The following is a 27,913-nucleotide window of genomic DNA, read 5'->3' as shown; positions in this document are numbered from 1 at the left end:
TCTAATCAGAGGTCCAATTCTGAGATCCCTGTTTCTGATTTGCTCAGAATTTGGCAAAGACAGGTTAGATCCTGTTTTATGTACCTTCCTGCTCAGTTCCTTTTAAGTTCAATTCCTTTTTGAATTATTAATATTTGACCAGAAGCATTACTGATGGAGATATTGGTATGCTTTGCTTAAAAAAAAAATTCAGACTTAAACTGAAAACCTTACATAAAAAGCTGCTTTAATTTTCAGAAAACTTTTTAAAATAGCCAGCTTTCCTCATGCATGTAAAATGAAATTAAAATAAACAAAATTGACCCAACTTTGGGGAAAGCATCAATTATAAGAGCAAGGCATTAATAAAGAACACAACAGGCTTCCGCACCCTACAGCATGCCCCTGCCTCCCTTCCATGGCATCTATTCCCACCTTTCCTTTTTCTCCTATTAGAATCTAGCCCAAAGAAAAGATCTTAGGAAGGTATTCGTCCTGATTTCTGGCTTATGCAGTGTGCTTTAGCGCTACTTACTTTATAACTGGACAAAAGGCCATCTGCCAAAGAAAAGAATTTCCCATTGCAGGATCTCAGACATCAGCCAGCCATTAGGCAGGCTAACTTTTATTTTATTTTTGTTTGTTGGGTAGTGGGGAGCCAAGCAGGCTTCTTTCTCTGCCAGTCCCATATACCCTGTTCTTTCATCTCAGGAGCAGCTCTGCTTTCCTTTTCTTTGTTCTGGGGAAGCTTCCAAATGAACAGGAATTCCAGTGGAGGGGCGAGGTGTGTGTGGCAGAAATCGCTTAACTCCTTTGGCCCTTGTTACCCATGGCTCCTGGATCAAAGAGCAATTTGTTAATGATGGCTAAGTGTGAAAAGAGGCATCTGTTGCCGTTTGTAAAGAACCTGTTGGTTTTGCAGCACCTGGAAACTCATGGATTGGGGGCTGATGAGGATTGTGTGCTAGGAGAGCAATTGTAGGCTCAAGACTCTAGGTGTTTGAGGCAATGGTAGAGAGATGTTCATGTGGCACCTGTGCCATAGCAGAGTCCTGTCACATGTACAACCTCTTTTGTATATTTACCTCTTCCTGTATTCATTAAATACTGACTGAAGACCTCCTAGATGCCAGTTCCTGTCCTGATGCTGGGATAGAGGATGAATAAGATCTGCTCTCTCCCAGGAGCATCCCAGCAGAGAAACTGTGAAAACAAGTAATTACTATGAAATGATAAGATCTGTAATACAAGTATTTACGTGGTACTACAGTATGATTAGCCATCATTAGGAGAGCAGTGTGGCCAGAGAAGAGGGATTAGGGGTTGGGGGGAAGAATGGCCAGAAGTAAAGACCAGGGACAGTTTGTGGTGATAAGTAGACAATTTCCAAGATGGGTATTTGAGGGACAGAAGCTGGCAAGAATCAGATTGTGAAGAACCTTGTAAATCTTGGAAATGAACTTGCATTTTATCATAGAGGACTTTAGAAACCATTAAACTGTTTTTAGAAAAGAAAGTAACATGATACTATTTGTGCTTTGGAAAGATCATTCTAGTGGCTTTTTGGAGAATGAACTTAAGTCTAGGAGAGCAAAAACCGGTTAAGAGTGCATTCTAGAACAAGGAAGAGAAAAATCAATAGGGTGTGCTAACAGATTGGAGAGGATGAAAGGGAGAAATCTAGGATGACTCTCAAATTTAAGGCTTAAGTGATGGAGTAGGATATTTAAAATATCAATAAGAACAATACTAGTAGTTGTAATTATTGAATCCTTATCATGTACAAAAGGTTTAGTTATATGTGTTGCATAGATTATTTCATTGAGGCACTGTAATGATGTAAGTGCTACAATTATCCTCATTTTTGGTGAGAAAACTTGGGACTTTAAGAGATGAAATAATATATCCAAGGTCACATATTTGGAAGTTATAGTACATGAATTTGAACCCTGGCACTTTGAGCTGAGACCATGTGCTCTATAAGGTATTTAGCAGGAGGACAAGTCAGGGCAACATATATGAAGTTCAGGCTTGTCCCTTCTGAATTTAAATTGCTTATATCTTACTGAGGTCAAAATATCTGGCAAAGAATTGAACAGCTGGCTCTATAACTGAGGAATGTGGTTTGTGCTGGACATGTGGATTTGGGATTCATCAGTTAATTGGTGGTAGTGAAAAAGGTGGGTGTAAGGTGAGTGAATCTCCAAAGAGCCAAGTGGAACCGTGAAGAATCCCATCTAAGAGTGAGTGTGTTGGGGAAGTTTGCTGAATAGGAGTAGCTAGATAGATAAGGAAAAAACTATGAAGGCCAGAGGTAGACATTCAAGAACTGAGGAGAGGTCAACATGATTAAATACCTTGCGGAGATGAAAGAAGGTTTAGAATGAGGGTTGAGTTGGGTTTGCCAATTAGGTGGTTGATGGGCAAGAGTTGAAGTTAAACTGAAGTGAGTTAAAAATTTAATAAAAAGTGGAGACAAATGGGCTCAGACATCTCTTCAAAGAAACTTGGTGGAGGAGGTGAAAGACAGAGAGGTAACAGAAACCGCCTCAGGATCGGGGAAAATTCTGTTTGTCTGTGATGGGAGTCACTTGGGATGCTCACACATTGAGGAGAAGAACCTGTGGGGCAGTGGGGATTACCCCAGGACATTTATCTGAGTAGGCAGGGGAAGCAATAATCTCTCCTCCAGCCTTCAGGAGATCATGACTCTTAAAAGAAAGAAGTGTTCCTACATTTCCAACCCCCCACTCCCTTCCTTTTTATTATATGAAGAAACCTAAGCCAGAGATGTGAAATGACTTGGCGATCACGCAGCAAGTCTGTGATCCCAAATCTCCTGGTTCCCGGTGCTTTCCCTCTCCTTCCAGTGTCAGTGGGAGAAGAATCCCCGACAGGTTCTTTGTTCCAAGTCCCCAGTTCCCCACGGGGACTCTTCCCTGCTCCTTGAAGATGCATGTCCTTCCAGATTCTAATCTGTCAGCAGGAACTCAGCTGTGTGGAGGGTGAGTCAGAGAGCTGATTTGTCATTTCCTCAATATGCCATGGGACAGTGTTTTAAATGGTTGATTATAAAGTGACATTAACATCACAGCTCTCGAAGCCTTTTCCTCTCACCTGGGCACCCAAGTTCCCAGAAGACAGAAAGGTCTCAGACTCAAGGGCCTTTCAGCCACCTCTTCCTGGCCCAGAGTAAGAGAGGGTATATTTGTTCATATATGGCACCCGGTCCCCAAAGCTTGTGTGTAAGAGAGGATTGGGTGGAGGTCAGTGGGGTAGCAGTAGAGATTCCTTAAACAAGAGACTCCAAGAGACTCCATCAGTCCAGCGTCACTTGGTGAGCCTGGATTCAGGGAGCTCCTTAGAAGGTCCCAGAATACCTACCTCAACTCTGCTTAAGCGTCTTCTGGACTAATAGTGGTTCATCATCTCTTCCTCTCACTTTCTTATATTTAACAGGCTATGCTGTCAGCCTGGTTGTCATATAATTCTGACTAAACATTTACTAAAACCTACAGCCCTAACCAGAACATACTGCATAGAATCCAGGCAAGTGAATGCTGTATAAACATAAGCCTTTTGTAATTGACCTTCAGTTACAACCCTGTCTTGGTTGGCTCCAAAGAATGGCAACTAATTTGCTTCTCTTTGCTCTTTTTCAGTCAACTGAAACCCATTGCTACCTTTCCATTCTGTCCTGGGGGTGGGGGGCTGTTAGGCAGTAGACCTATAACTCCTGTAACTCCAGGAGCTGGCTATCATTCTCAGTGTGAACAGTGCCCCCTGGAATTTCATGTGCTATAGAATGAATGCTGTCCCTGGTGCTGCAGCTCAGGTTCTACCCCCATTCTTTCATTTAGCTCACAGAATATTCAACTAAAAGAAATAGTGCTATTTGGGAGTCGAACCTAGGGTTCCCTGGGTCTGCTGCTCTTTATTATACCTGTTTGTTTTTTTTAACAGTATTAAATACATTTAGATTAGATGGGAGTCCAAAATTCTGATCTTGCCCTGAGAGATTCAGCAGGGCTTGTGGTGATTCAGGACACCTGATTAGTTCTTTTGTTTCTTCCTTCATTCACCTTTCATTCACAATTGTCTCGAGTATAGACAACTGTGACACATGCTTATCCCCTGACACTGAGAAGAATACCCTCTAGACTCTAAAAACTTAGTAAGACTTAACTAAGCCAAAGATGAGAGACAAGAAGGGCCATCCAGAGTGAAAGTAGGAACAAAGTACTTGATGGAAGTAGGTGGAATGATACATTGCAGGGCCAGACACAGGGCCAGAGTGGTAGAACACAAGTAAAGAAGGATATAGGCTCAAATTAGACTGGAGAAGGAGACAGGACTCAGAACACGGAAAGTCTTACAGCCCCATTACACAGATCAGGGCCTTCTAAGAGTAAGAGAAAGTTACTGGAGGACTGTGAAATAATAGTATGAGATTTATATTCTGAAAGATAATGCTTGTTTCATCTAGAAATACATGAGAGACAAACGAAGGGCAGACCGAATAGGCAAGAGGTCAGAAGAATGTGATATAAGGGAAGTTGGTGTTTTAAAAAGCTGTGAACAATCAACTGTGTCTAAAGCTACTGAGCAATCCTAGGAGACAGTACTGGAAGCATCCATTGCATTTAGCTACCTGGAGGTCATCCTGTCTTTACTGAAAGGCGTTATTGAGAGAGGAGCTAGAACAGAGGAAGTAGAAGAATGAGTGGGAGGTGAGGAAATGACAACGGTGAGAATACAAAACTTTTTTAAGTGCCCGTGAATGGAAAGAAAAAGGAAGGTGGAGGCTAGAGAAGAATCTCGGGTCACAGGAGCTTTTTTACCATTTTTTTTTTGAGATGAGAGAAGCTTAGACAGATTAAGTGCTGACAGATAGTATTTAATCAATGAAAATTTAGAGAATATACCAGAGAGAGGAAAATATAATCCATGTTTTTGTCATTTTTTTTTTTCTATTCCAGGAAAGACAGAAAAGGTTGGGTTTAAAGCACATGGAGAGGACTTGGGAAGTGAAAGTCTCTCTTAAAACAGGACGGGAGGAAGAAACACTAGATAAGGATGCAGACAGTGAATCTGTTTGGTAATGGGAAGGGGACAGGAGAGGTAAAGAAGTTCCTATCCCATGGCTTTTACTTTCTGAGGTAGCTGTGGGGCATCTAGAAAGAGTGTAGTAAAGTGAAAAGGAACAGATGAGGGTTTTTAAGACAGTAGGAAAAGCTTAAACGTATTCATTTGGGGAGCAGGCATATCTCATAGGGAAATACAGCATCCCCACAGATGATCATGCTAGATGTAGTGGGGGGCCAAGAATTCTGTGGTGTTACTACCAAATTGTCCCGGTGTGTGGTTGTCTTGACTGGTTCTCAGCTGTTCTGGGGCAAGTGCAGAAGGTGAATGATTGACTCCATCCAAGGAAAGAACTTTTCAACAAAGTCTTACAAGGATACAAAGGATGAAGGAGTCTAGAATATAAGCTAAAGTATTATTGAAATGATTGACTATTGCCTGTTACATCTAAGAAGGATAAGGTGATATGTCCAGATTGCAAAAGGCTAGTGAATTAGAAGAAATTAGATCGGTTGGTAGACTGATGACCCTGATGAGAAGGAGGAGCAGTCACAGTGAAAGTGGTCAGACAAGCAAGCGTTAAGGACAAGAGATTGACAGCAGAGCATGCAGTGCTTGACTTTATGAGTTTTGAGGTGAAGAAGCTAAAGCTTTTGACACATGCCAAAGTGGAAGCATAGACTGAGGCTACTAAAATCTTTGAAAAGTCTGTTAGAGAAAGTGACTAGGAAGTTACCAGTTAAAAAGGAGGAGGAGAGGTAGAACCTCAAATAGAAAGTTGTTTTTTGTTTTTGTTTTTGTTTTTGTTTGTTTGTTTGTTTGTTTGTTTGTTTTGCAAGATCATGAAGGTCCAAAATCTGGAGAAGTAATTGGGAAAGTGGGAGGAACCAACTCCACTTTCAGATCCTGAGGTATATGCAGCATGATAGTCTGAACACCTCTTCAAGAAGTGGCATCTCCAGAAGATAGCTAGGGTAGAGCTTTAAAATCAACATGTCTCTGGTGTGTCCCTGGGGTCTTTGGGCTGGGGATAAAGTATGGCTACTTCATTCCTGAATTCTCACTTCCTTTGCACAAATATAAGTTTCAAAGAGACAAGAACTCTAAACCAATTTATTTATCTGGGATTCATGAATTTCAAATTTGGCCACTATGCTATAATCATAAAAAGAACTTGTGTTTACCAACCCTATATGTTATCCTGCTTAAAGAACCCCCTTTCAGTATTCCTTTTAGTATGGATCTGCTAACAACAAATCTCTTGACTTTTATGTGTCTAAGATGTCTTGATTTTGCCCTCATTTTTGAGGAATATTTTCACTGGTAATAGAACTCTAGCCCCCAAATTTATTTTCTTTCAGCACTTTAAAAATGTCATTCTGTGGCCTATTGGATTGTATCATTTCTATTGATAAGTCAGCTGTCAGTACTATTCTTGCTTCTTCGAAGGTAAAATGTCTTTCAGCTTCTAACATTGTTTTGGTCTTTGTTTTCAGCATCTTGACTATGATGTGTTTAACTGTGTTTTTCTTTGTATTTAGAAATTCTAGTTTCTTGAATGTGAGACTTACATGTTGTTGTTTTTTTTTTTTTTTTTTGTCAGTTTTGAAAAAGAATGCAGCCATTATCTGTCAAATATTGCTTTTGTCCACTTCTCTCTCTCTTTTCACTCTCAGGCACTCTAATGTTAGATGTTTTCATAAGATCCTATGTGTGTCTTACTCCCTAATCTGTATTTCCCAACCTTTTCGCTGTCCATGTTTCTATCTGATATTTTCTATTAACCCATCTTCTAGTTCACTAATCTTTTCTTCAGCTACAAGAAATGTGTTGCTAAACACATCTATTAAGATGCTTGATGACTGTGCTTTTGTGTTGTAGAATTTCCATTTAGTTCTTTTTTAATAAAGTCCAGTTCTCTGGTGAAATTCTCTATCTTGTCATCTTTTTTCTTGAACAAAATAAACAATTATTTTTTTTTAATTTATGTTTAATCACTATAATATCTGGGTACCTATGAGCCTATTTCTGTTGTTTTCTCTCTTAGTCTTAGTTATTGGAATGTTTAGTAATTGCTGTGAAGCATTTTGTATAAAAAAAATGTACACTCCAGATAACATTATTTTCCTCTAGAGAGGACTCACCTCATCTTTTATGCAAGGAGCTAGAGTGGTGGGAGATTTTATTATTTTATTGGACCCCAAGTTGGAGTTTTTGTAGTTTGGTCTACCTCGTGTTTGCTTCCTCTTCTTAGGAAGGATCTTCCTAAGATGTAGATCTTCAGAGATCCAAAAGAGAGCCTGTTGGTATTTATGGGGGCTCCTTCTTGGTCCTCAACTTGATACTGCCCAAAATCTGGCTTTTCTGGATAGCTACACTCTCCTTTTTAGATAGCTTAAGAATAAACAAATTCCATAATATAAAATCAAGTGCCAAGTGTGGATCCAATTTCCTGCCACCCTTCCTTCTCTCAAGGATTCTGCCACTCAAGCCCTTGCTATCTTGACAGCTCTGAACTGCTTTTAAGAGCTTCTCTCATTATATTTAGGCTTTAACCTCAGAAATATGTGGGAGATGCCTATATATAATACCAAAAATATACTTACTCAGTTTCCCCTGTTCTCTGGCTAAAGGGAAAAATCTCTTATCAGCATGTTCTTTACTGTAACCTTATGCATGAGGAAGGTGGCTTGCTCCTCCTCCTTGGAAGCATCTATGTCCATGAAGCAGTACCTTAATCCTCTAGGAGCACCCCTACCATTGTTACGATGGTATACATAAATGGTTTGTGAACAGTTGTACAAGATAAAAGAGAAAGCATTTCTTTCCCCTTCTAGGGCCATTTTTGCCCAATAATATATAACAATAATAGTCATAATGATACCTGTGAAAATCTACTAGAGGTTTACTATGGGCCAGGTTCTATGTTAGGTGTTTTATATAGATTGTCTCATTTCATCCTCAGAAGAGCCTATGAGGTAGTAATGGCAATTTTCCTAATTTGCACTTAAGGAAACTGAGGCTTAAAGAGGTGAAGTCAACCTAAACAAGGTCCCAGAGCCAGGAAGTAAATGGCACAAGCAAGTGTGAACTCAGACTTTTCAAACCCCAAGGTCTATATTCTTTTCCAGCATTTTGCCCTGCCTCTTAACTTGTCCTCCTTCAGCAAAACTAGTCTCATGATTTTCCTGGGCCCTGCAATTCTGAGATACTTTCTTAAATAAGGTAAAAGCCAGATATTCTGAGGGGTTTGCATGCAAGAAGTTCTCTTTGGTTCATTTCTCTCAGGTATTTGGTTATTTCTAGATCCGTGCCTCCCCCATTTAGTCTTACTTTGATGTATATTTTACATTAAATACTTCCATTTATAATTTCTATGGAAAATCTGAAAGTATTTTTTTTTTTAAATAAAGCTTTATGCAGGGACAGGAAGCAATTAGTGGTGGGGCTTTATTTTTAGAGGATGAGATGGGTGGGGGTGGGGTATGGGGAGAAATTGCTTTCTGCAGTGTCAGATGAATGAGTTATAGGAAATGATAGCTCAGCCGGCAACTTAGTGCTTGCCAGTGAGTCAGCAGTGATTTCATCCTCAGCCTCAATGCCGGAATCACAGATGTGAGAGACATCCTTCCTGGTGAGGGCCCCTCCCTGTCCTGAGGTCTGGGACATCAAGGCTCTGCCCACATGATGTGAACTTACCTGTCATGGTGGAAAAAGATTCACAGAACTATCTGCCTCTTGTTTTCACACAAATATTTCTAAGTGTCCTTAGAATGGATGGGTGTTCCTGATCTTTACCCCTGTTACCTGGCAGAAACACCCAGTGACCTTCCATCCAGAGGATGAAGTTTGGGATGGGTATCATAGCAGAATTTTCTTCTTATGGCGACATTTCATATTTTTTACTACTTCAGCTTTCCAGGGCCTGTATAAATGGCAAAACATGGAAGCATGGTGGAAAAGTGAGACAGGAAGACACTGCTTCAGAAAAACTGGTACATTAAAAGAGGTCACCTTGTCATGATTGGAAATATGTGCATGTGGCAAGAAGGTAGAACCAAATCATTTCGTTTGTTGCATTAGGATGGTAGGATTGAGTGATTGTTTTTTACCTTCTTTTCTAGGTTCGATAAATAGGCTCAAGTTGTACAAAATTATTCTAAACATAATATTTTTGTATTTTAAAGAAATCCTTTAAGAAAAAAAATGGCCAAATAGCTTTCATATTTTAGGACATCTTTTTCCCAGACTCTGCCCAGATTCTTAAGGTCAAGGTCATGTGATGATGTCCCCTAGGCAATGGGTGAGGAGGACTGACTGTGCTCAGAATTTGAATGAGGGAGACAGTTAGTTCCTTTTCACCAAGTGGATGAAGTGGTATTATCCACACGTTGCAAATAAAGACACGAATGCTCAAAGAGACTGAAGAAACTTCCCCCAGCCAAACAGCTCTTAATGGTGGATGTCCATCCAAGCCCAAGTCCGAGTTTGCCAACGTTCACACTCTTTCGCCTTGAGTACAAAACGATGCTGCCACAGATCCCACTCCACCATGCTTTTTGCAGGGCATTTTCAGTGTGTTGACTTACTGCTGGATTCATCCTCCATTAGGAAAAAATGTATTGCAATATTGTTCTCTCTTTTTGCAAAACTAGAATTCTAAAACTCACATATTACTTGCCTTCTACTTTAGTTAAAAAGACCAACACTGAGAGTATTGCATAGCTTACGTGCCTGTACATCTGTGTGTTTGACATTCAGATAGAAGAGGCATAGTAAGTACCCAGCTGAGTGGTTGGACTCACCCACAATTTGAAGTGATCTCCTAAAGTTAGGAAATGAGGGAAATGAGACTGTGACAAAGCTAAATGTTATACCATTCAGTACAGTAGCTGTGACAAGTATGGCTAAGGAAGGGGTAGTATTGTTGTAGAATAGAGCATTTATGGTCTCACAAAAAAAGCAAACAAACAAACAAACCCATCCCATTGCCCCAACAGAGCTCTAATTTACTTTTTAAATAAATTAGTACCAGCTAAAGATTTTTTTAATTTTTGACAGTTAATATTATACAGTTAATGCTATGAACTTTGTTGAGATACTGACATACAATATACTGCACATATGTAAATGTGCAGTTAAAATGTAACATATGCACATGGGTGGCTCAGTTGGTTAAGCGTCAGACTAGCTCAGGTCATGATCTCGCGGTTCGTGGGTTCGAGTCCTGCGTCAGACTCTGTGCTGGCAGCTCAGAGCCTGGAGCCTGCTTCAGATTCTGTGTCTCCCTCTCTTTCTGTCCCTCCCCCACTCACACCCTGTCTCTCTCTCTCTGTCTCTGTCTCTCTCTCTCAAAAATAAATAAACATTAAAAAATTTTAATAAAATAAAATGTAACTTATGCATACACCTGTGAAACATCACTTTAACAAAGATAATGAATGTATTCATTACCCCCAAAATATTTTTTGTAATGCTGTTTTTTGAAGAGAAAAAAAAAAGTCAGTTAATTTCATCATGTAATTTGATGAAAAGAGCCCGGATGGGGACACAGGTGATGTGAGTCTATACCCCGATCATGTTCTAAATAGCTCCCTGAAATTCAGTGAGTCCCTTAATTTTTCCAGCCCTTGGTTTTCTCATCTGAAAAATGAGGGGGTTGGACTAGATGGTCCCTAAGGCCCCCTACGGTTCTAAAGTTCAATAAAGCTAAGAGGATAGGCATACTTAGGGTATTGGTTTGTGTCCAAATGGTTTTATGTAAAGAGGTAGACATCCCCAGTGGTCTGGTGTCAGCTGTGACTCCTCAGTGCTGTCCTGCTTAATTGATAGATCGTGAAATCATTTCATTTCTTTTAATTCTCTTTCACCCAGATTCAATGTCATTCATGTCATTGCCTCCATATTGGTCTTAGTAAGCTAAGAGAACTGTTCAACTTTAGGATTTAGGGCGAAGGCTTGAGTAATGCTGGGAATCTGGCAATGCCTTTAGCAAAGGTCTGATGAGAGGCGACAGGACCGTCAGCTCCCTGGAAATTTGTGAGGCAGCGTGGGCATTTTATGGTGGGGGGTGGGGTGGGGTCAGAGACAAGCTGTACTGGTTGTATTTCAGGCTGGGGGAAGGGAAGCAGATTGGAGTTTAATTAAAATTCTAATCCCAACTTAGCCCATCTTCTTGCCAAGTCAGCAGCCAGTGTTTCTGTTTGTGGTTCTGGTGATCTTGCTGCGATGACATACGTAGTTACCTCAAAAAACTCTTGCAAATGTGCCTAAACCTTCAATATGCTCACCAGATGCTTTAATCAGACCTGGCATGGTGCCATCTTTTGCCTGTATTTTCAGAGATACCTCACCCAGCCCTGCCAGGATTCCTGGCTGGAGGAGGGCCCTGGAGAGAGCTGGTGGTGCAAATGGAGCTGATTACAAATGAGAAAGTTTTATTACACCATAGAGATCTTTCCAAATTGTTTCTGGTTTCCAGGTAGCTAAGCGGGATTTCTGAGGAGGGGCTGCTCTGACTTCACCTTGGCCCACCATGAGGTGCTTCTTGCTCTGTGCCTACATGCTGCTCCTGATGATTTCCCAGCTGAGGGCAGTCAGCTTTCCCGAAGATGATGAACCCCTTAATACAGTCGACTATCACTGTAAGTAACCTTAAGAACATTCCCCTTTTCTGAGAAGGGAGCTTTTTTGGTTTTGATTTTCTAGGTGTATTTGTTTTTAGAAAGAGAGGGGTTTTTTTTGTTTTGTTTTTTTATGTCTAATCAATGTTTTGCATATTAATTTATCCATAATCATTTCTTAGTGTTTAGAGAAAGTGGGACAGCTTTGTTGGCTGCTTTTCTAAAGCAACCCATGTATAGGTTATATATTTCCAGTTAAAAGAAAAAGACCATTTGCTCATACTCCCTGTCTTTTATTCATTTATATTCAAGACCTTAAGAGAGGAATTTAGTTAAAACCCTTCTACAACTAGTATATACAGCTAATCAATGCTGTATATTGATTCTTCAGCTCCATAATCCTGACTGATGGTTTAGCCCATTTTTACTTGCAGATTCAAGGCAATATCCGGTTTTTAGAGGACGCCCTTCGGGCAATGAATCCCAGCACAGGCTGGACTTTCAGCTGATGTTGAAAATTCGAGACACACTTTATATTGCTGGCAGGTAATTTTCCTCTGGTTGGTTTATTAGATTAAAATTCTTTTCTCTTGTGGTGCTTGCATTAATGTGTCTAGTTCATGAAAAACTAATATGTGATTGTGATCAAAAATTACAAGTAGCCAAAAATATTCACTGAGAAGAGGCAGTGTTGTGTACCAGGAACAAAATACAGAGCTAAAGCCTTCAGCGGTGCTATTTTATTACTGCCATCAAGAAATCATACACCATTCTTTATTCCTAAAGCAGCAGGAAAAAAAATCTTTCTTTATTCTTTTTTAACTTGGAATTATTCAAGCAAATATTAGAAGTATGTGTATGCTAATACCAAGTAGCAGCTTGACCCACGCCTGAAGAGAAGAGCGTTCTTTGCTCTCTAACCACAGCAATATATAAAAGCATCTCACTAATGAAAAAATACTCTTTGTTGACTTTGTGGGAGACATAGAAAATCCAAGTGATCTCCAAAATACAATAAAGGCAGATCTGTAAAAATAAAATAAGAAGAAGCAGCTTAACATTTTTATGCATTCACATGATTTGACGTACTGCCTTGTTTCCAACAGGGATCAAGTTTATACGGTAAACTTAAATGACATCCCCAAAACAGAAGTCATACCAAACAAGGTGAGTGAGTGAAATTTATTTGCATTCCCTCAGAACTTGAATAATGTCCAAGATTTTTCTGTTAAAATATTGAACTTTGGTTTTGCTTGATTACTACAGAAACTGACGTGGCGGTCAAGACAACAGGACCGAGAAAACTGTGCCATGAAAGGCAAACATAAAGTAAGTAAAACAGACGAGTGTCTGCCAGAGTTAGTCTTTATGTGGGCCTCATCCCACGGTGTCTGCCTATGGAATGTCTAATATTAATTGAATTATTACTTTCTTTAGGATGAATGCCACAACTTTATTAAGGTATTTGTCCCAAGAAACGACGAGATGGTTTTTGTATGTGGTACCAATGCATTCAATCCCATGTGTAGATACTATAGGGTAAGTATATTCCATACGGTGTGCTTTTTGTACCAACTTTTTTTTCCCCTCACTGCCATGCTGTTAGAGTTGAATCCTTTCTGCTATAACCCATTTATCTCTAATGCTATGGAATAATAAAGACAAAATTCTTCAAATAGAATTTCAGTACAAATAAAGGAGCATTGCCTACAAACAGGTACATTGAACAGATGTGACACTGGCTATTTATTTTTCTTTTATAGTTGAATACCTTAGAGTATGACGGGGAGGAAATTAGTGGCCTGGCAAGATGCCCATTTGATGCCAGACAAACCAATGTTGCCCTTTTTGCTGGTAAGACCCTTTAGTGTAATGAATATAAATGATTAATGACATTGAAGGTAAAAAGGAATTTAAGGGAAGAAAAAAAGATCATAACTGGGGTAGCTACCTTGATATAGGTGTTTCGAAGTCTAGGAGCTATGAAAAAAAATTTCCCAAAAACAGGGATTAAAAGTGAACATATAAGGCACCCAGGGGCGCCTAGATGGCTCAGTCAGTTAAGCGTTCAACTTAAGCTCAGGTCATGATCTCACGTTTCCTGGGTTCGAGCCCTCATCAGACTCTAAGCTGATAGCACAGAGCCTGCTTGGGTTTCTCTCCCCCTCTCTCTCTGCCGCTCCCCACTTGTGCTGTCTCTGTCTCTCTCAAAATAAGTAAAAAACTTAAAAAAAATATTTTAAAAAGTGAACATATTATAAATAGTCTCACACATGGCTCTGTTGTTAACCAGGTCAGTGACCCTGAATAAGTTGCTTAACTTATTGATACTTAGATCCCTCATCTGTAAGATTAGGTAATACCATGGGCCGACTTGTCACAGGTTGATTATGAGCATCAGATCTAGGTTTATTTGTATACATAGGGATAACAGGTGAAAGCACTCTGAAGGAAAGCACTACATAGGATAACACACTACAGGATTATTATGGTCATCTTACCCAAATTATAACTCTGGTTTCAGATGGGAAGCTATATTCTGCCACGGTGGCTGACTTCTTGGCCAGTGATGCTGTTATTTATCGAAGCATGGGGGATGGATCTGCCCTTCGCACAATAAAATATGATTCCAAATGGATAAAAGGTACCTTTGGAAAGCAGGGTGTGCGAATGCCAAGGGTGGTGGGATGGCCAAGTGGGAACAGGAGCCGTGGCATCAGGAGGTTCAGTGCATGACTTTATATTGTTTACAGAGGGCAAGTCCAAGTTGCTTCAGTTGTGAACAGGAGCATTGACAAGGAAAGAGGAGACTAGTAGCCATGTTGGGAAAGTAGATTCATCTACGATTTTATCCTAGTGACTTCAAAAAAGAGAGATCTCATTTCTGTGTGCCAAAGTGCCTACCTCTAAGTGCACATATGCTCCTGGTCCATGCCCACCTACCTATCCTGCAGAGTTAGTAGTGAGAATCAATTAGTTCATATCTGCAGAGCTGTCTTATTCTTTGGAGTCCAGATATCAGGATTTTTTTATTCCCAGTGTAAGGAGTTTTCTTCCCCAGTTAAATAGGTTAATGAATAAATCTGTTAAAACAAAGACCTTTGCTGTTGTTCAGTTCCTGTAGGCTTTTTACAGTCCATTAGCTGACATTAAAGACTCTGGGTTCCTTGAAGCTTCCACACCCCCATACTGGCACTCCTGGAGCTCACTGGTGTATTGAAATTCACATTGGCTTGTATGTAGCCATGCAGTATCTTGTCAGTCATGCCTAGCGGTTGGGGTCTTATGCGAATTGGAGTATCCTTTAGAAACCAGTTTGTTTTCAATTTTTCTTTCAGAGCCACATTTTCTTCATGCCATAGAATATGGAAACTATGTGTATTTCTTCTTTCGAGAAATTGCTGTGGAACATAATAATTTAGGCAAGGCAAGTATATGCACTTGACTCATCTTATGGACTTGTCCTGCGTGGAATCGAGCCCGCTTCAGTAGAGTTATGCACTCTGTGTATTTTCCAGCACTCAGTGCATTTAGGGTCAAGTGCAAAGAAGTGAGTTGCTTATCATGAGAATAATTGCTGGAAAACACCTGAACAACGACCAGAGTGAGAACAGCAGCCTTGGGCCTTGAGAAGGTTTCATTTTTTCTGTCACTACAGAGAGTGTTCTTCAGGCACCCTTGAGCTATGGATGCTTCTTTAACACTTTAGAAATCTGTTGGTAGTTTATTCTTTGTCAGAGTCAAAAGACAGAATGGAAAGTAGAGGCCACTTTTCAATTTTGAGTGCTTCAGCAGAAGCCCACGTAATTTGAAAGTATCACAACGTCGTTATGCCAAGTTTAAGGATGGCACATTTCATTAACAATACAAGAAACAGGGTGGGAGGCAGAGTGTGGGAATGGTTTGCATTCACTCAGGCATTTCCAGAGCTCGCTTCTTGGGGAGCTTGTTTGGCAGAACAGGGAAATGGCCTTTTTTTTTCCTTACAGGTAAAACTAGTTTTACATTCTAACTGTACAAATCCCTAGAGAGAAGATTGCTAGATTCTTTGCAGCCAGACATATCTTTAGCATTTTTGTGTCCCTCCCTTAAATTGCAGCTTTTTGTTTCCATTCCCCCTCCAAGCTCATAACCCTGTTGCTTTGCTTTTGTCCCTTGGGCAGGCTGTCTATTCCCGTGTGGCCCGCATATGTAAAAATGACATGGGTGGCTCCCAGCGGGTCCTGGAGAAACACTGGACTTCATTTCTGAAGGCTCGGCTTAACTGTTCTGTCCCCGGAGATTCGTTTTTCTACTTTGATGTCCTGCAGTCTATCACAGACATAATACAAATCAATGGCATCCCCACTGTGGTCGGGGTGTTTACCACACAGCTCAACAGGTGAGGACAGATCCCTGGCACTTCAAAAGCTGCTCTGTGCTTGCCTAAGGGACCCAAGAGTGGGCCTACGATTGCCTGATGGTTTTCCTGATGGTTTCCCCCTTTTCAGCATTCCTGGTTCTGCAGTGTGTGCATTTAGCATGGATGACATTGAAAAAGTATTCAAAGGACGGTTTAAAGAACAGAAAACCCCAGATTCTGTTTGGACAGCAGTCCCTGAAGACAAAGTACCAAAGCCAAGGTAAAGAAAAAAGACAGAAAGTGTTTTTGTCTTTAACAAAACCCTCTGGTCACTGGAAGCAGCCATCCTCAGAGAGCAGAGGGGGCCAACCTCCCAGGCCAGGATGGGGTCCCTGGGCAGCATTGCAGACAAAGTCAGTAAACATAGCCCTGTGGGGGTGAATGCAGAGAACCCACTGAGTGCAGGGAGATAGCGATGCTCCTTGGTTTCACTCATTCTCCTTTCTTCCTTGGCCTCTTCTTTCAGAATGGACACTTATTCCTTAGATAGTTTGTGAGGGGAAAAAACACACTGTTTTCCTTTCAGGCCTGGCTGTTGTGCAAAGCATGGCCTTGCTGAAGCCTATAAAACCTCCATCGATTTCCCTGATGAAACCCTGTCGTTCATCAAATCCCACCCGCTAATGGACTCTGCCGTCCCACCCATCGCCGATGAGCCCTGGTTCACAAAGACTCGGATCAGGTAAGACTGCAGGAAACAGCAGCCCACCGCCCTGAAAGGCCCTCTCTTCCTGTCGGCCTCCCCTCTGACTTGGCATACCTCCTCTGGCAGGTACAGACTGACGGCCATCGCTGTTGACCATTCTGCTGGGCCCCACCGGAACTATACAGTCATCTTTGTTGGCTCTGAAGCTGGCGTGGTGCTTAAAGTTTTGGCAAAGACCAGTCCTTTCTCTTTGAATGACAGCGTATTACTGGAAGAGATTGAAGCGTACAACCACGCAAAGTAGGTGTATTTTACGAGAATGCTTTTCAGCACTGCTCAAAGCTTTCCGGTGTGTGTTTCATCCAGCAATTTCCTTTTAGTCCTTGAAATTAGCAGTGGTTTGGCATATTAAGTGTTTTGGGTTTTTTTTCCCCCTCCCTGAAATAAATCCTGAGTTTGTTGTGCTTCCTGAGTCCACTGGGGCTAAAATGGTGGACAGTTGACGAGTTTAAAATAACTCACCCCATGTTGTTCACCTGTGGGCAATGGAACATGTTAGCACCACCCCCAACACCTTCAGGTATGTTTCAGGATGTCACCTGCTGCAGACAGTAGGTAGTAAGTATACACACACACAATACCACTCTTCCAACCCCTGATATAAAAAAATAATTGGCCACTCAAACAAAGAAGAAATAGGTGATGGAAATGGAGCAAAGGAGACTAAAGAGAGACCCAGAAACATCTAGCGCAGCGAAATTGAAGTGTACTGAAACACTGTCCTTTTTCTTCCCTGTAGTCCAACGTGGTCTTCACAAACAGTTCCCTTCGGTCACCAGAATAGGAAAGCGATCTTAAAAAAACTCTTTGTCCAACCTGAAATTGAACCAACCGTGCAGAGCATCAGAAGTTGAACCACAGATTTATTACTTCCCAAACTGTGTACCTACCTGGTTTGCTACCGGGAATATTCCTTAAGATACCTCAGCTCTTAGTAATTGCACAACCAAACCCCACTTGTCTTGTACATTTCATGTAGCTTTTGATTTACTAAACATATGGCTTCAAAATGCATCCCAAAATATAGGTGTAATGCTGAGAATGAGGAGGACAGAAAGGTCATCTCATTACAGTTGGATAAAGATCATCACGCTGTGTATGTGGCATTCTCTAGCTGCGTTATTCGCCTCCCCCTCAGTCGCTGTGAGCGTTACGGATCCTGTAAAAAGTAAGCTGAGGGTTCTTTACTTACCATGAGTCTTGCAGCATCTTGACCTTCAATGATGAGAAAATCCAAGTTATGTTCTGTTTGTTTTTATATAGGTCTTGTATTGCATCTCGGGACCCATACTGTGGCTGGTTAAGCCAGGGGGCTTGTGGCAGAGTGACCCCAGGGATGCTGTAAGTATGTTTTGTTACATTAGCTGAGAGCTTCTGAGAGCTGCCTCTGTCTTCTCTAGGGTCTCTAAAGCTAGAAATGTTAGAAAAATTCCAATAATACTGCTTTTGTTTTTTTTCTTCCTTTCTTTTCTTCACTTTCTTTTCTTTCTTTCTTTCTTTCTTCTTTCTTTCTTTCTTTCTTTCTTTCTTTCTTTCTTTCTTTCTTTCTTTTTTATGGGAGAAATAAACAAGAAAATCGGGCGTTGTAAGAAGGAAGGGAGATTGTAGACAGTAGCCTAAGGGAAATGGATGGAGAGAAAAAACAATTCTCTCCCCTGTCTTAAACATTTTAGTGGCCAGATGTTGAACAGGAATCCTCATTTTAGCAAGCTATGTTGAAATGTCCATTTTTTCTTACTAATCAGTCTGTGTTCTTGATTCTGCTCTGGTTGTCACTTGTGTCCCTATGAAGGCTGTTAACCGAAGACTTCTTTGCTTTCCATAACCACAGTGCTGGAGGATATGAACAAGACACAGAATACGGCAACACGGCCCACCTAGGGGACTGCCACGGTAAGACCGGATCTTCCTTTCCCTCCTGGCAATTCTTTTTAACCACACTTGCACGTGAACATTATTTTACAATCAGCCTTTTAATGACTCAGGACACATAACCACATAGCATTTAACTTAAACTTCGCAAAAGCTGAGCTGTTTGGTCATGGGGATACATTAGAGAAGAGTCTTACCTTTTATTTTTTTTCCTTCACCATTTACAATTTTGTAGAAAATCTAGAGAAAGGTAGTCTAACCAGTAGGTTAATCTTTTTATTTATAGTCTTTTCTTTTGACTTTTTTAGTTAATTGGAATTCATAAATTTTTGCTTTCTTTTGGTTACTTTTTACTGATTACTTGTTCCTTTAATTCTTTTAGAAATTTTGCCTACTTCAACTACACCAGATTACAAAATATTTGGCGGTCCAACATCTGGTTAGTTTTTTTTAATTTTTTTGAATTAACAACCTTTTCTTTCCTTCAGTTCAGCATTTTCAGCCCCTTCTCCCCTCCTTTTGCGCAGTTTGGCAGCCCTTCATGTTTCTGCTTTGACTCATAATCCCACTGATGGTACTGAAAGACTTTTTCTTACTCAGCACTCCACCTCTGTGTAGCATGTTAACAGTTCATCATTGACCAAGGCACATCCCCTACGAAAAATCAAATGGATTCACATAGACTGCATTCCAGCTGCACGCCTGCCCACCCGAGCTTCCTTCTCTCTCACCCTTGTGCATTGTGGATGTTCCCTCTGGCCATCTATATCCAATGGATGGCAGAATTTCATTATTTTCCCCTTCTTTCCTTACCTTTCCTAAGACCTAGTAAACAAATACACATTTCCCCAAAATGTGTATTTATACATTTTAGACATCTTCTTTGAATGGTTTGTGGGGATCCCGGGAATCTTTGAATGTTGTGGTCTCAGTGTTGTGAAAAAGGCTTCTGTTGAAGGAAGCCGGTATCTGATGTATTAAGGTATTCAACGACCCGCTGTCTGTATCTGTTCTGGAGCCTTCGTCTGTGACCATCGTGCCACTCTGAACGGGGGTCTCCAGAGTTTTCATCTAAAACTGTATGCTTACATTCTGAGGGCAAAGCTACTTTGTGGAAATCAGTAACACACATGCTAAGAGGTTAAATTCCTTCTGGTCCTATTGCTGCTTCCAAAACTCGCAGCAGTTTCATTCTTCAGAAGGGAGAAAAGGATGGCAGGTCTTATGTATCAGAACATCCTTATCTGGCTTATAAATGCCATTTCTTTTGCATGAGTTGCTGCTAATTCTTTGGAATAAATTCCCCGAGCATTTTGAAGGGTACAGGCAAGGTTCATCCGTGCTTCGGTGCTTTACCATGGATGGTGTGAGGCCTCAGTGCACAGATGGATGGGGAGTCCGTGGTAAAGCAGAGCAACCTGCTTTATCAGGTCAAAACCCAAGTGTTGACACGGACATAACCAGGTGTTTCCTGATGGAGTTACGCTGTAGGTTCCCCCAGTGAAGGATACATCTCTAACAGTCCATGGAAATGCTTTTAAACATATACACAAAAAGAAAGGAAATGATGCTGTCTCACAAAATGATGAGAAAAAAAGCAATTAATCTCTGGGATTTGTGTTACCCATTCCATGAGGGTCATTAATCACCTGAGGGGCTTCGGTAGGAGTGTTTTGAATGTCTTTAATTTTGAAATCTGCTTAATATGTCTTTTTTGTTCATTTTTAGTTTTTCCTTTTCCCTTGCAAGAAAGCAATTTGGTGTAGTCTCTTTGGATGTGTTTTTATGAAATCATAGAATAGGATTTCTCATAAAATTGACTTAAACTTTACTTAAAAATGCAACAGACCAGTCAGAAAAAAAAAATCTACCCACGTTAATAAAAATCTGTTTGCCACCACAGACATGGAGGTATCTTCATCATCTGTTACCACAATGGCAAGTATCCCAGAAATTACACCTAAAGTGATTGATACCTGGAGACCTAAACTGACGAGCTCCCGGAAATTTGTAGTTCAAGATGACCCAAACACTTCTGATTTTACTGATCCTTTATCAGGTATCCCAAAGGGTAAGGCCTCACCAGGGAACTCGTCTCTCGCTGAGTGGAAACCTGATTCCGGATATCTCTGAGGAGCTAGTGGACTTAGGGTTTCCCAGAGGTGAACCAAAACAGACCCCTGCTGCTGTTCACGCCACCTCCGCTGGCTGCCTCACTCTGCTTTCTGTGCTTATATCGGAGTGCATTCCTTCACAGATGAAAGAGGTGGGAAGCTGTGAAAGAAAGAGGTGATGACGTAGCCACTCAGACAATCTCATCTGTGTTGGTTTCTGCCCGAAGACACTGAGAGTCTGCTCAGTGGCAGAGAATTTCCAGGGCCACCCCAACAACATCAAAACACAAAACTCATTAATTGCAAATATCCTGATATCAGATGTTTTGTCTAAAAGCCTTTCCCAGCCTTCTGTTTAACTTCAATTCCGAATGCAATATGAAAAGGATATATGAGGTCTAGTAAGTTGCTTGAATGTCACAAGCAATAAAACATAACAGAGCACTTGTCCCTAACTATCATTTTCTGCCCTTAATAGAAGCAGTTATACAACAGTTGCCTGGATGAGGTAGCTTATTAGACATCTTACTCTGGGGGAAAAAAATCTATTCTTAGGTGCTTGGTAAACTGTGGTATCAGGTTTCCAATCAGTTTTTATGCCAGTGCATTGTCATTTATGATTTACATCTGTTGATTTGGGTTTTATATGTTTTCATTGTAAGCAATTTTATAATCATTCTTTCTGTTTTGTTTTCCTTAGTAATATCATTTCTTTCTACTTTTCTTTCTTTGTCTTTTCCAATGACACTGAATGCCATAATCCCGAACAGTGATTAAAAACAACTAATGACCAAAGGCCTTAGTACTAACCTAAAACAACAGAATCTTCAGAATTCCTCTGACTTACCTTATACTGGGATAACTGTGCTTATAGCATGTAACAGACTTGGATACCTCTTAAACTAACATTTCTTTGATTGACTGTTAGATGTCTGTGGTTGCATTGAAAATCCCAATAATTATAAACTAATTCACTCTTCGTCTGGTCTAACTTAAATATTTCTTAAATAGCTCAAGACAATTGGATAATATTACTTAACTGATACATATTAAACTTCTTTAGACTGTCTGGATTTCTTTCATAGCAGGCAATTCAAGAGTACTTCACCTGAAGGTGGAATGAAAAAAATTAGCAAAGTAAACATGAAAGTCCGTATTTGTAGCTAACAGTGACCAAGCAGGTGCTTTTAGTTTGTGAACCAATTGTGTGTCTTTATTCTAGTTAAGATAGCATAAGTTTATTTGCTTAATTATTTTAGCATAATGGACATTCATGCCAATCCATACGTTTTCCTAATTCCAGCAGTTGCCCTTTAATCCTGATTTATGAATTAGGAGAAAATCATGAGACAAAACATTTCTTGAATTTAAAGTTGGCCATTTAGAAAATACCTACTTTCTAACTCTTAATTTTTAGGCAAAAAAACAAAAACAAAAACAAAAAACCTTGGAGTTTTGGATGTTAGATAACAACTACTTACAAGAGATTTCGGGGGGAAAGACAGGCACGTAGGAATCAGTGGGAGATCAGAGTTATCCTGGCATTTGCAGCAATCCTATATGTCTCTGGGGATCCGATCGCGATTAAAGAAAAATGTATAGGTGGACTTTTAGAGTCTCCCTGACCCTCCAAGCTAAGCATATGGACCATGTGAAGGTAGTGCTGGCTCACAGGAAGCCATTTGCTGGCTGATATTGTCTGAAAGAAGCACCTCACTCAGACTCTTTTCCTGTGTATCTGTTGCAGGTGTACGATGGGAAGTCCAGTCTGGAGAGTCCAACCAGATGGTCCACATGAATGTCCTCATCACCTGTGTCTTTGCCGCTTTTGTTTTGGGTGCGTTCATTGCAGGGGTGGCAGTATACTGCTATCGCGACATGTTCGTTCGGAAAAACAGAAAGATTCATAAAGATGCAGAATCTGCCCAGTCGTGCACAGACTCCAGTGGAAGCTTTGCCAAGCTGAATGGTCTCTTTGACAGCCCAGTCAAGGAATATCAACAGAATATTGATTCTCCCAAATTGTATAGTAACCTGTTGACCAGTCGGAAAGAGCTACCACCCAGTGGAGATACCAAATCCATGGTAATGGACCATCGGGGCCAACCTCCCGAACTGGCTGCTCTCCCCACACCTGAGTCTACACCTGTGCTTCACCAGAAGACCCTGCAGGCCATGAAGAGCCACTCAGACAAGGCCCACGGCCATGGGGCTTCAAGGAAAGAAACCCCCCAGTTTTTTCCTTCTAGTCCACCACCCCATTCCCCATTAAGTCATGGGCATATCCCCAGTGCCATTGTTCTTCCTAATGCCACTCATGACTACAACACGTCTTTCTCAAACTCCAATGCACACAAAGCTGAAAAGAAGCTTCAGAACATTGACCACCCGCTTACAAAGTCATCCAGCAAAAGAGATCACCGGCGTTCTGTGGATTCCAGAAATACCCTCAATGATCTCCTGAAGCATCTAAATGACCCAAATAGCAACCCCAAAGCCATCATGGGAGACATCCAGATGGCCCACCAGACCCTAATGCTGGATCCTGTGGGACCTATGTCTGAGGTCCCACCCAAGGTCCCTAACCGGGAAGCATCGCTGTACTCTCCTCCTTCAACTCTCCCCAGAAACAGCCCAACCAAGCGAGTGGACGTCCCCACCACTCCTGGAGTCCCAATGACTTCTCTGGAAAGACAAAGGGGTTATCACAAAAATTCCTCCCAGAGGCACTCTATATCTGCTATGCCTAAAAACTTAAACTCACCAAATGGTGTTTTGTTATCTAGACAGCCGAGTATGAACCGTGGAGGGTACCTGCCCACCTCCACAGGGGCAAAGGTGGACTATATTCAGGGAACACCAGTGAGTGTTCATCTGCAGCCTTCCCTCTCCAGACAGAGCAGCTATACCAGTAATGGCACCCTTCCTAGGACGGGACTAAAGAGGACACCGTCCTTAAAACCTGATGTGCCACCAAAGCCTTCCTTTGTTCCTCAAACCACGTCTGTCAGACCACTGAACAAATACACTTACTAGGCCTCAAGTGTGTGCTATTCTCCGTGTGGCTTTATCCTGTCCATGTTGTTGAGAGGATGATGTTGTAAGGGTACCTTAAGACAAGAGACTCCCTTGTATTTTAAGAGAAGCAAGTGGCCAAAGAAACTCTTTCTAACTTTGGCAACATCAGAACTTGCCACATGTAGCTACTACAGCAAAGCTTCTGTGTACTTGCCTGAAAACAAAGGAAGGTGCTGGTCATTCCATTTCTTTTGTTTGAAGCTAAAGAGATGTGTAGCACCCAGGGGGCTACCTTACCAGTATAGAGAGCTGATACAGTACTCAGAAGAGTCTGTGAGCAAATACTTGAAAATGGGTTCAACTTAGACTACCATGATGTGTGGTCTTCCCATTAAATGTGAACATTTTAATTGTATGCATTCACCTTGCCTCTTGCACAAATGTCAAAAAACAATGGTAATGTCTCAAAGAAATGAACTTGTAGATTACCAAACAATTTGCTAAAACTCCAGTCTTTGACCCAAACTGTAGCATTTTTTTCAAAGGGTGGCATTTTTTTTCATGCCACCAATGGACTGTGTTGCCTGTGTGCGTGTGTGTGCGTGTGTGTGTGCGCGTGTGTGTGTGTGCGCGTGTGTGTGTTCTGTACCCATGAGGATTTGTTCTGGTGCCCATTGCATCTTTTTGTGCTATGGACTTGTTTACATTGCGCATGACTGAACAAGAGACAATAACTTCTTCCCACAGCAGTCCATTGGGTTCAGCTTTGAGAAAGAAATAAAATCAAGGCTGATCTGACCATCAAAATGATTAACTTGACTTACATGGTCCCCAATGCCAGAATGTAAGAGTTCTAAGTAATTTTGTGCTGCTATTCATTAAAACTTCTATTACAGTCTTGCCAGCTTAAGGAGATAGAGATGTTAAGAGGGATCCTTGATTTATCCACCAGTATTCAGTAGTAAAATTTACCTGTCCACTGTGAATCCAAGCCTGACTCACTGTATTTAACCTTGGACACACTAATAAGGTTTTATTTTGATGTTGTTTGGTTTCTCCCATGTAGTACAATTTCTCTTCCTTTAACTCCTCCTACCCCCAAGATAAATGAACAAAACAGAAGACAGAGGAAGGAAGTATGAAAGCGATTATAATTGGCCTAACAGAGAGAGTCTATGAAAACCGAACAGTGGTGCAATCATGTTGTCTATGTTGTGTTAATATGAGAGTTTTCTTTGAAGTCATGCAGGTAATGACAATATACTGTAAATATTACATGTGAGTTTACCTGAATCTGTGCATTTTGTGCCTTATTCATGAGAATGATAGAAGTACTAAAATATGTCAAGTGTTTTCAGTAGAGCACATCATTTGCCGAGTGCCAGTTGTAAATGTTTTTCAACCAGCACCTGAAAAGACTTTTAAAAAATCGTTAAAACAACCTAGAACAATTAATTGTGAAACAATCCACTCAAATAGCAGCATTACATCCTTTGCCATGATAAACATTCCACTCCTGCTTTCCTAAGGATGAAACAGTGATAATGTGAAGTCAAATGAGGTTTCTCGGGTAATGTGAAACCTGTGGAAACCATAGAGTCATTTATTGGTAGTTTTGCAGAAGCCACTTACAGCTGATGATGTGTAACCCTGATGCAGTTAATATGCTGCACACCACACCATGGTTTATTGAACCTAATCTAGAAAGTATCCAGGCAGAGGAATGCTCCTGACTTAAGTCAGACAAATAAGTTCAACCGATTTCTTGGGATAACACTGATGATACATATGACTTGGGGGAGGATGGGTTGCAGAAGACCAGAGCATTTTTATACAGATTGTAGAATACTGATAGAGTTATTCTTTTCCTTTGAGAATATTGCTTTCTAAAGAATGTGATTCCCTGAGATCTGTGGAAGCTCAAAATCTAGAACTTCTGTTCTCGAAACACTTCAGCTTTGCAACTAAAATGTTACAGATTAATCGTAAATTAAACCAACCAACGGTAAACACTACTCAGTCCACCGCCAACAAATGCGTTTGAGTTCACCTTACCGATATTAATCCCGGCGTGCAGAAAACGGAACAGTAACTCTATGTGAACCCAGATAACATTTTGTAACATTGTGCTGCCTTGTAGTTTGTAATGTGAGTTCGGTCAGTATTTATGTTGAAATTTCTAACATAAAATCTAGTCTCTATCCTGTTAATTTAATTTTTAAATGCTTTATCCATTTGTGCAAAGGTAAACACAGATTGTATCTTTTTTAATGGTACGGCATAAAAAGTAACCCTAAAGTGAAGTGGCTCTATACTGTTTTATAGAGTACTTTAACATGTATAGATATCTTGTAAACTTGTATTGTGGATGTGTAAATAATATGTACTTTGGGTTTTTAACACCGCATGTAAAGTCAAAATAAAATATACAAATCATTACACCCTGCCTCTTGGTATTGAAGAGGTTTATGACTTAACCATATTTTAAAAATATTTTATAGTCCATCAGCACCAGTGAGAGTTTCTTTTAAAATGTACCAGAATATTCTTATCTGCAATGTTTGCTATTTGGTCATGGTTATACCACCATTCTCTTTGTGGAAAGCTGATACTGAAAAACTGAGACACGAGTCAGAAAACCAGATGAATTACGCTGATCAGCAGTCAAATGCGTGAGGCAGGCATACCAATGACTCACCTTGTCCACGTATCTAGTTCAGCAGACATTTTTTAAATCCGTGATTTGTATTCCCCCGTGAAAATTTTAATGTCATTTTAGTCCAGAATCATAGCTGACAAACCAGGTTCCTGTGAACATTTCTTGCTGTTTGGTATCTGGCATTTCTCAATTCCATTGTTTTCATTGAATAGAACATATTAAGAGGTACATTCCCCCCATACTGAAATGGAAGATAAAATTACGATTCCATTTGCTCCTTCGCTTGGCATGGAATGAGTTGGCAGCCGCTGTCATGGCCTCTTGTGGGTGTTGAATGTGTCGCGAAATTTCTGGGAGAGACGATGAGCGTGTTTGTAGCAGCCTCTGTGCTCTGGCTTCCAGCTGCTGCTCCTGACCGAAGCCCATGTCTACCTCCTCCCAGGCCAGGTTTTCTCCAAGAGCCCCAGCAGTATTTCTACACATTCCTGCTGGGGACTTGCTCTCTTTCATGATGTCCTCTAATTTGGGGGCTGTATTTCAATATTAGTTCAGTGTATCAGGGGTCCTTTTTCACTCCCATCATGGCACACTGTCATCTAAAGATGTGAGGAAGGGTATGCAAGGATCCTATCATGAGAGGTAAAGTACGTGGGATGGCGACTTGCCCCTTTTTACAGCTGGTAGGCAGCAAGGCAGTGCCACCGGTCATGGAGCCCGACTTGGCACCCTGAACCCTGCCCTACCGTTGCAGGCAGTCTGGGTCAACCTGGACCCTCAGGGTGCGGTGCTGGAGAAGAATGTGGAAGGTGTTTTCCTATCCCACTTACTTGCAGAAGTGGATTTGTAGCTCAGCTCTTGGACAAATGAAGGAAGGTAGAGACAAGGGAACTGTATCTTCAACCTTGTTTCTTCCTGGGATTCTTAAGCATTGGACTCCCTTTTCATTCACATTGCCTGTTTCTATTAAATTGATGTTTATTAGACCTTTTGGTCATCATGCTGTTTCCCTGGGTTCAGTGATTTTTTTTTCCTTCTAGAAAGTGCATCTTTGTCCTCTCCCTTTATAGCAGATCTTTTTGGACCTTTTGCAATCATGTATATCTTTGATAATTTGATGAATACTATAGACTGGGAGCTGAATTTCACTTGCCCTTTTGGGGGATTTACAGGCCCCTAAAACCACATCTATGAAACCTCAAGGTAAATGCTTAGATGCCATTTTAGAGAAGTGGGATTAGAGAACTTGGAGCTTTTCATAAGTAAGACATAGTAAAGGCACGCTCAAAAATTTAACTAACCAGGACAGACCACCTGTACTCTGGTTCCAGAAATCCCATTGATTGGCATTTAGGTTACTCTGGGAAATGGCGGTTTTGAAGGCAAGTGGCGTACTTGAGAATGCCTGTATGGGCTAAGAAGAAAGAGTGTCTCCCAGCCATGTGTCTCCCATAGTGG

General features: G+C 40.9%; 1 protein-coding gene across 12 annotated transcripts in view; it reads left to right on the top strand.

Moving 5' to 3' along the window:
• SEMA6D (semaphorin 6D) overlaps positions 1-26,238 on the top strand; it is a 55,172-nt gene extending 28,934 nt beyond the window's left edge. For 3 of the 12 annotated variants that reach the window (XM_019832492.3, XM_011282855.4, XM_045059372.1), the window contains 18 exons: positions 11,546-11,708; positions 12,122-12,233; positions 12,794-12,854; positions 12,954-13,016; positions 13,125-13,226; positions 13,451-13,541; positions 14,212-14,331; positions 15,026-15,114; positions 15,851-16,068; positions 16,178-16,309; positions 16,616-16,771; positions 16,862-17,035; positions 17,823-17,963; positions 18,059-18,136; positions 18,588-18,688; positions 19,050-19,106; positions 20,571-20,738; positions 22,529-26,238. In XM_019832492.3, the coding sequence (XP_019688051.1) occupies positions 11,600-11,708; positions 12,122-12,233; positions 12,794-12,854; positions 12,954-13,016; positions 13,125-13,226; positions 13,451-13,541; positions 14,212-14,331; positions 15,026-15,114; positions 15,851-16,068; positions 16,178-16,309; positions 16,616-16,771; positions 16,862-17,035; positions 17,823-17,963; positions 18,059-18,136; positions 18,588-18,688; positions 19,050-19,106; positions 20,571-20,738; positions 22,529-23,817 (3,261 nt within the window). In that variant the 5' untranslated portion in view covers positions 11,546-11,599 and the 3' untranslated portion in view covers positions 23,818-26,238. Of the gene's footprint in view, positions 1-8,588; positions 9,116-11,545; positions 11,709-12,121; positions 12,234-12,793; positions 12,855-12,953; positions 13,017-13,124; positions 13,227-13,450; positions 13,542-14,211; positions 14,332-15,025; positions 15,115-15,850; positions 16,069-16,177; positions 16,310-16,615; positions 16,772-16,861; positions 17,036-17,822; positions 17,964-18,058; positions 18,137-18,587; positions 18,689-19,049; positions 19,107-20,570; positions 20,739-22,528 lie in introns of those variants that run through there. The other 9 variants (XM_019832489.3, XM_045059374.1, XM_045059375.1 and 6 more) reach the window with 9 other exon arrangements.
• Positions 26,239-27,913: the final 1,675 nt, after the last annotated feature.

The sequence above is a fragment of the Felis catus genome, chromosome B3 (assembly GCF_018350175.1).
Source record: "Felis catus isolate Fca126 chromosome B3, F.catus_Fca126_mat1.0, whole genome shotgun sequence".
NCBI classification, from domain to species: domain Eukaryota; kingdom Metazoa; phylum Chordata; class Mammalia; order Carnivora; family Felidae; genus Felis; species Felis catus.
This window is presented reverse-complemented; position numbering and strand designations above follow the sequence as displayed.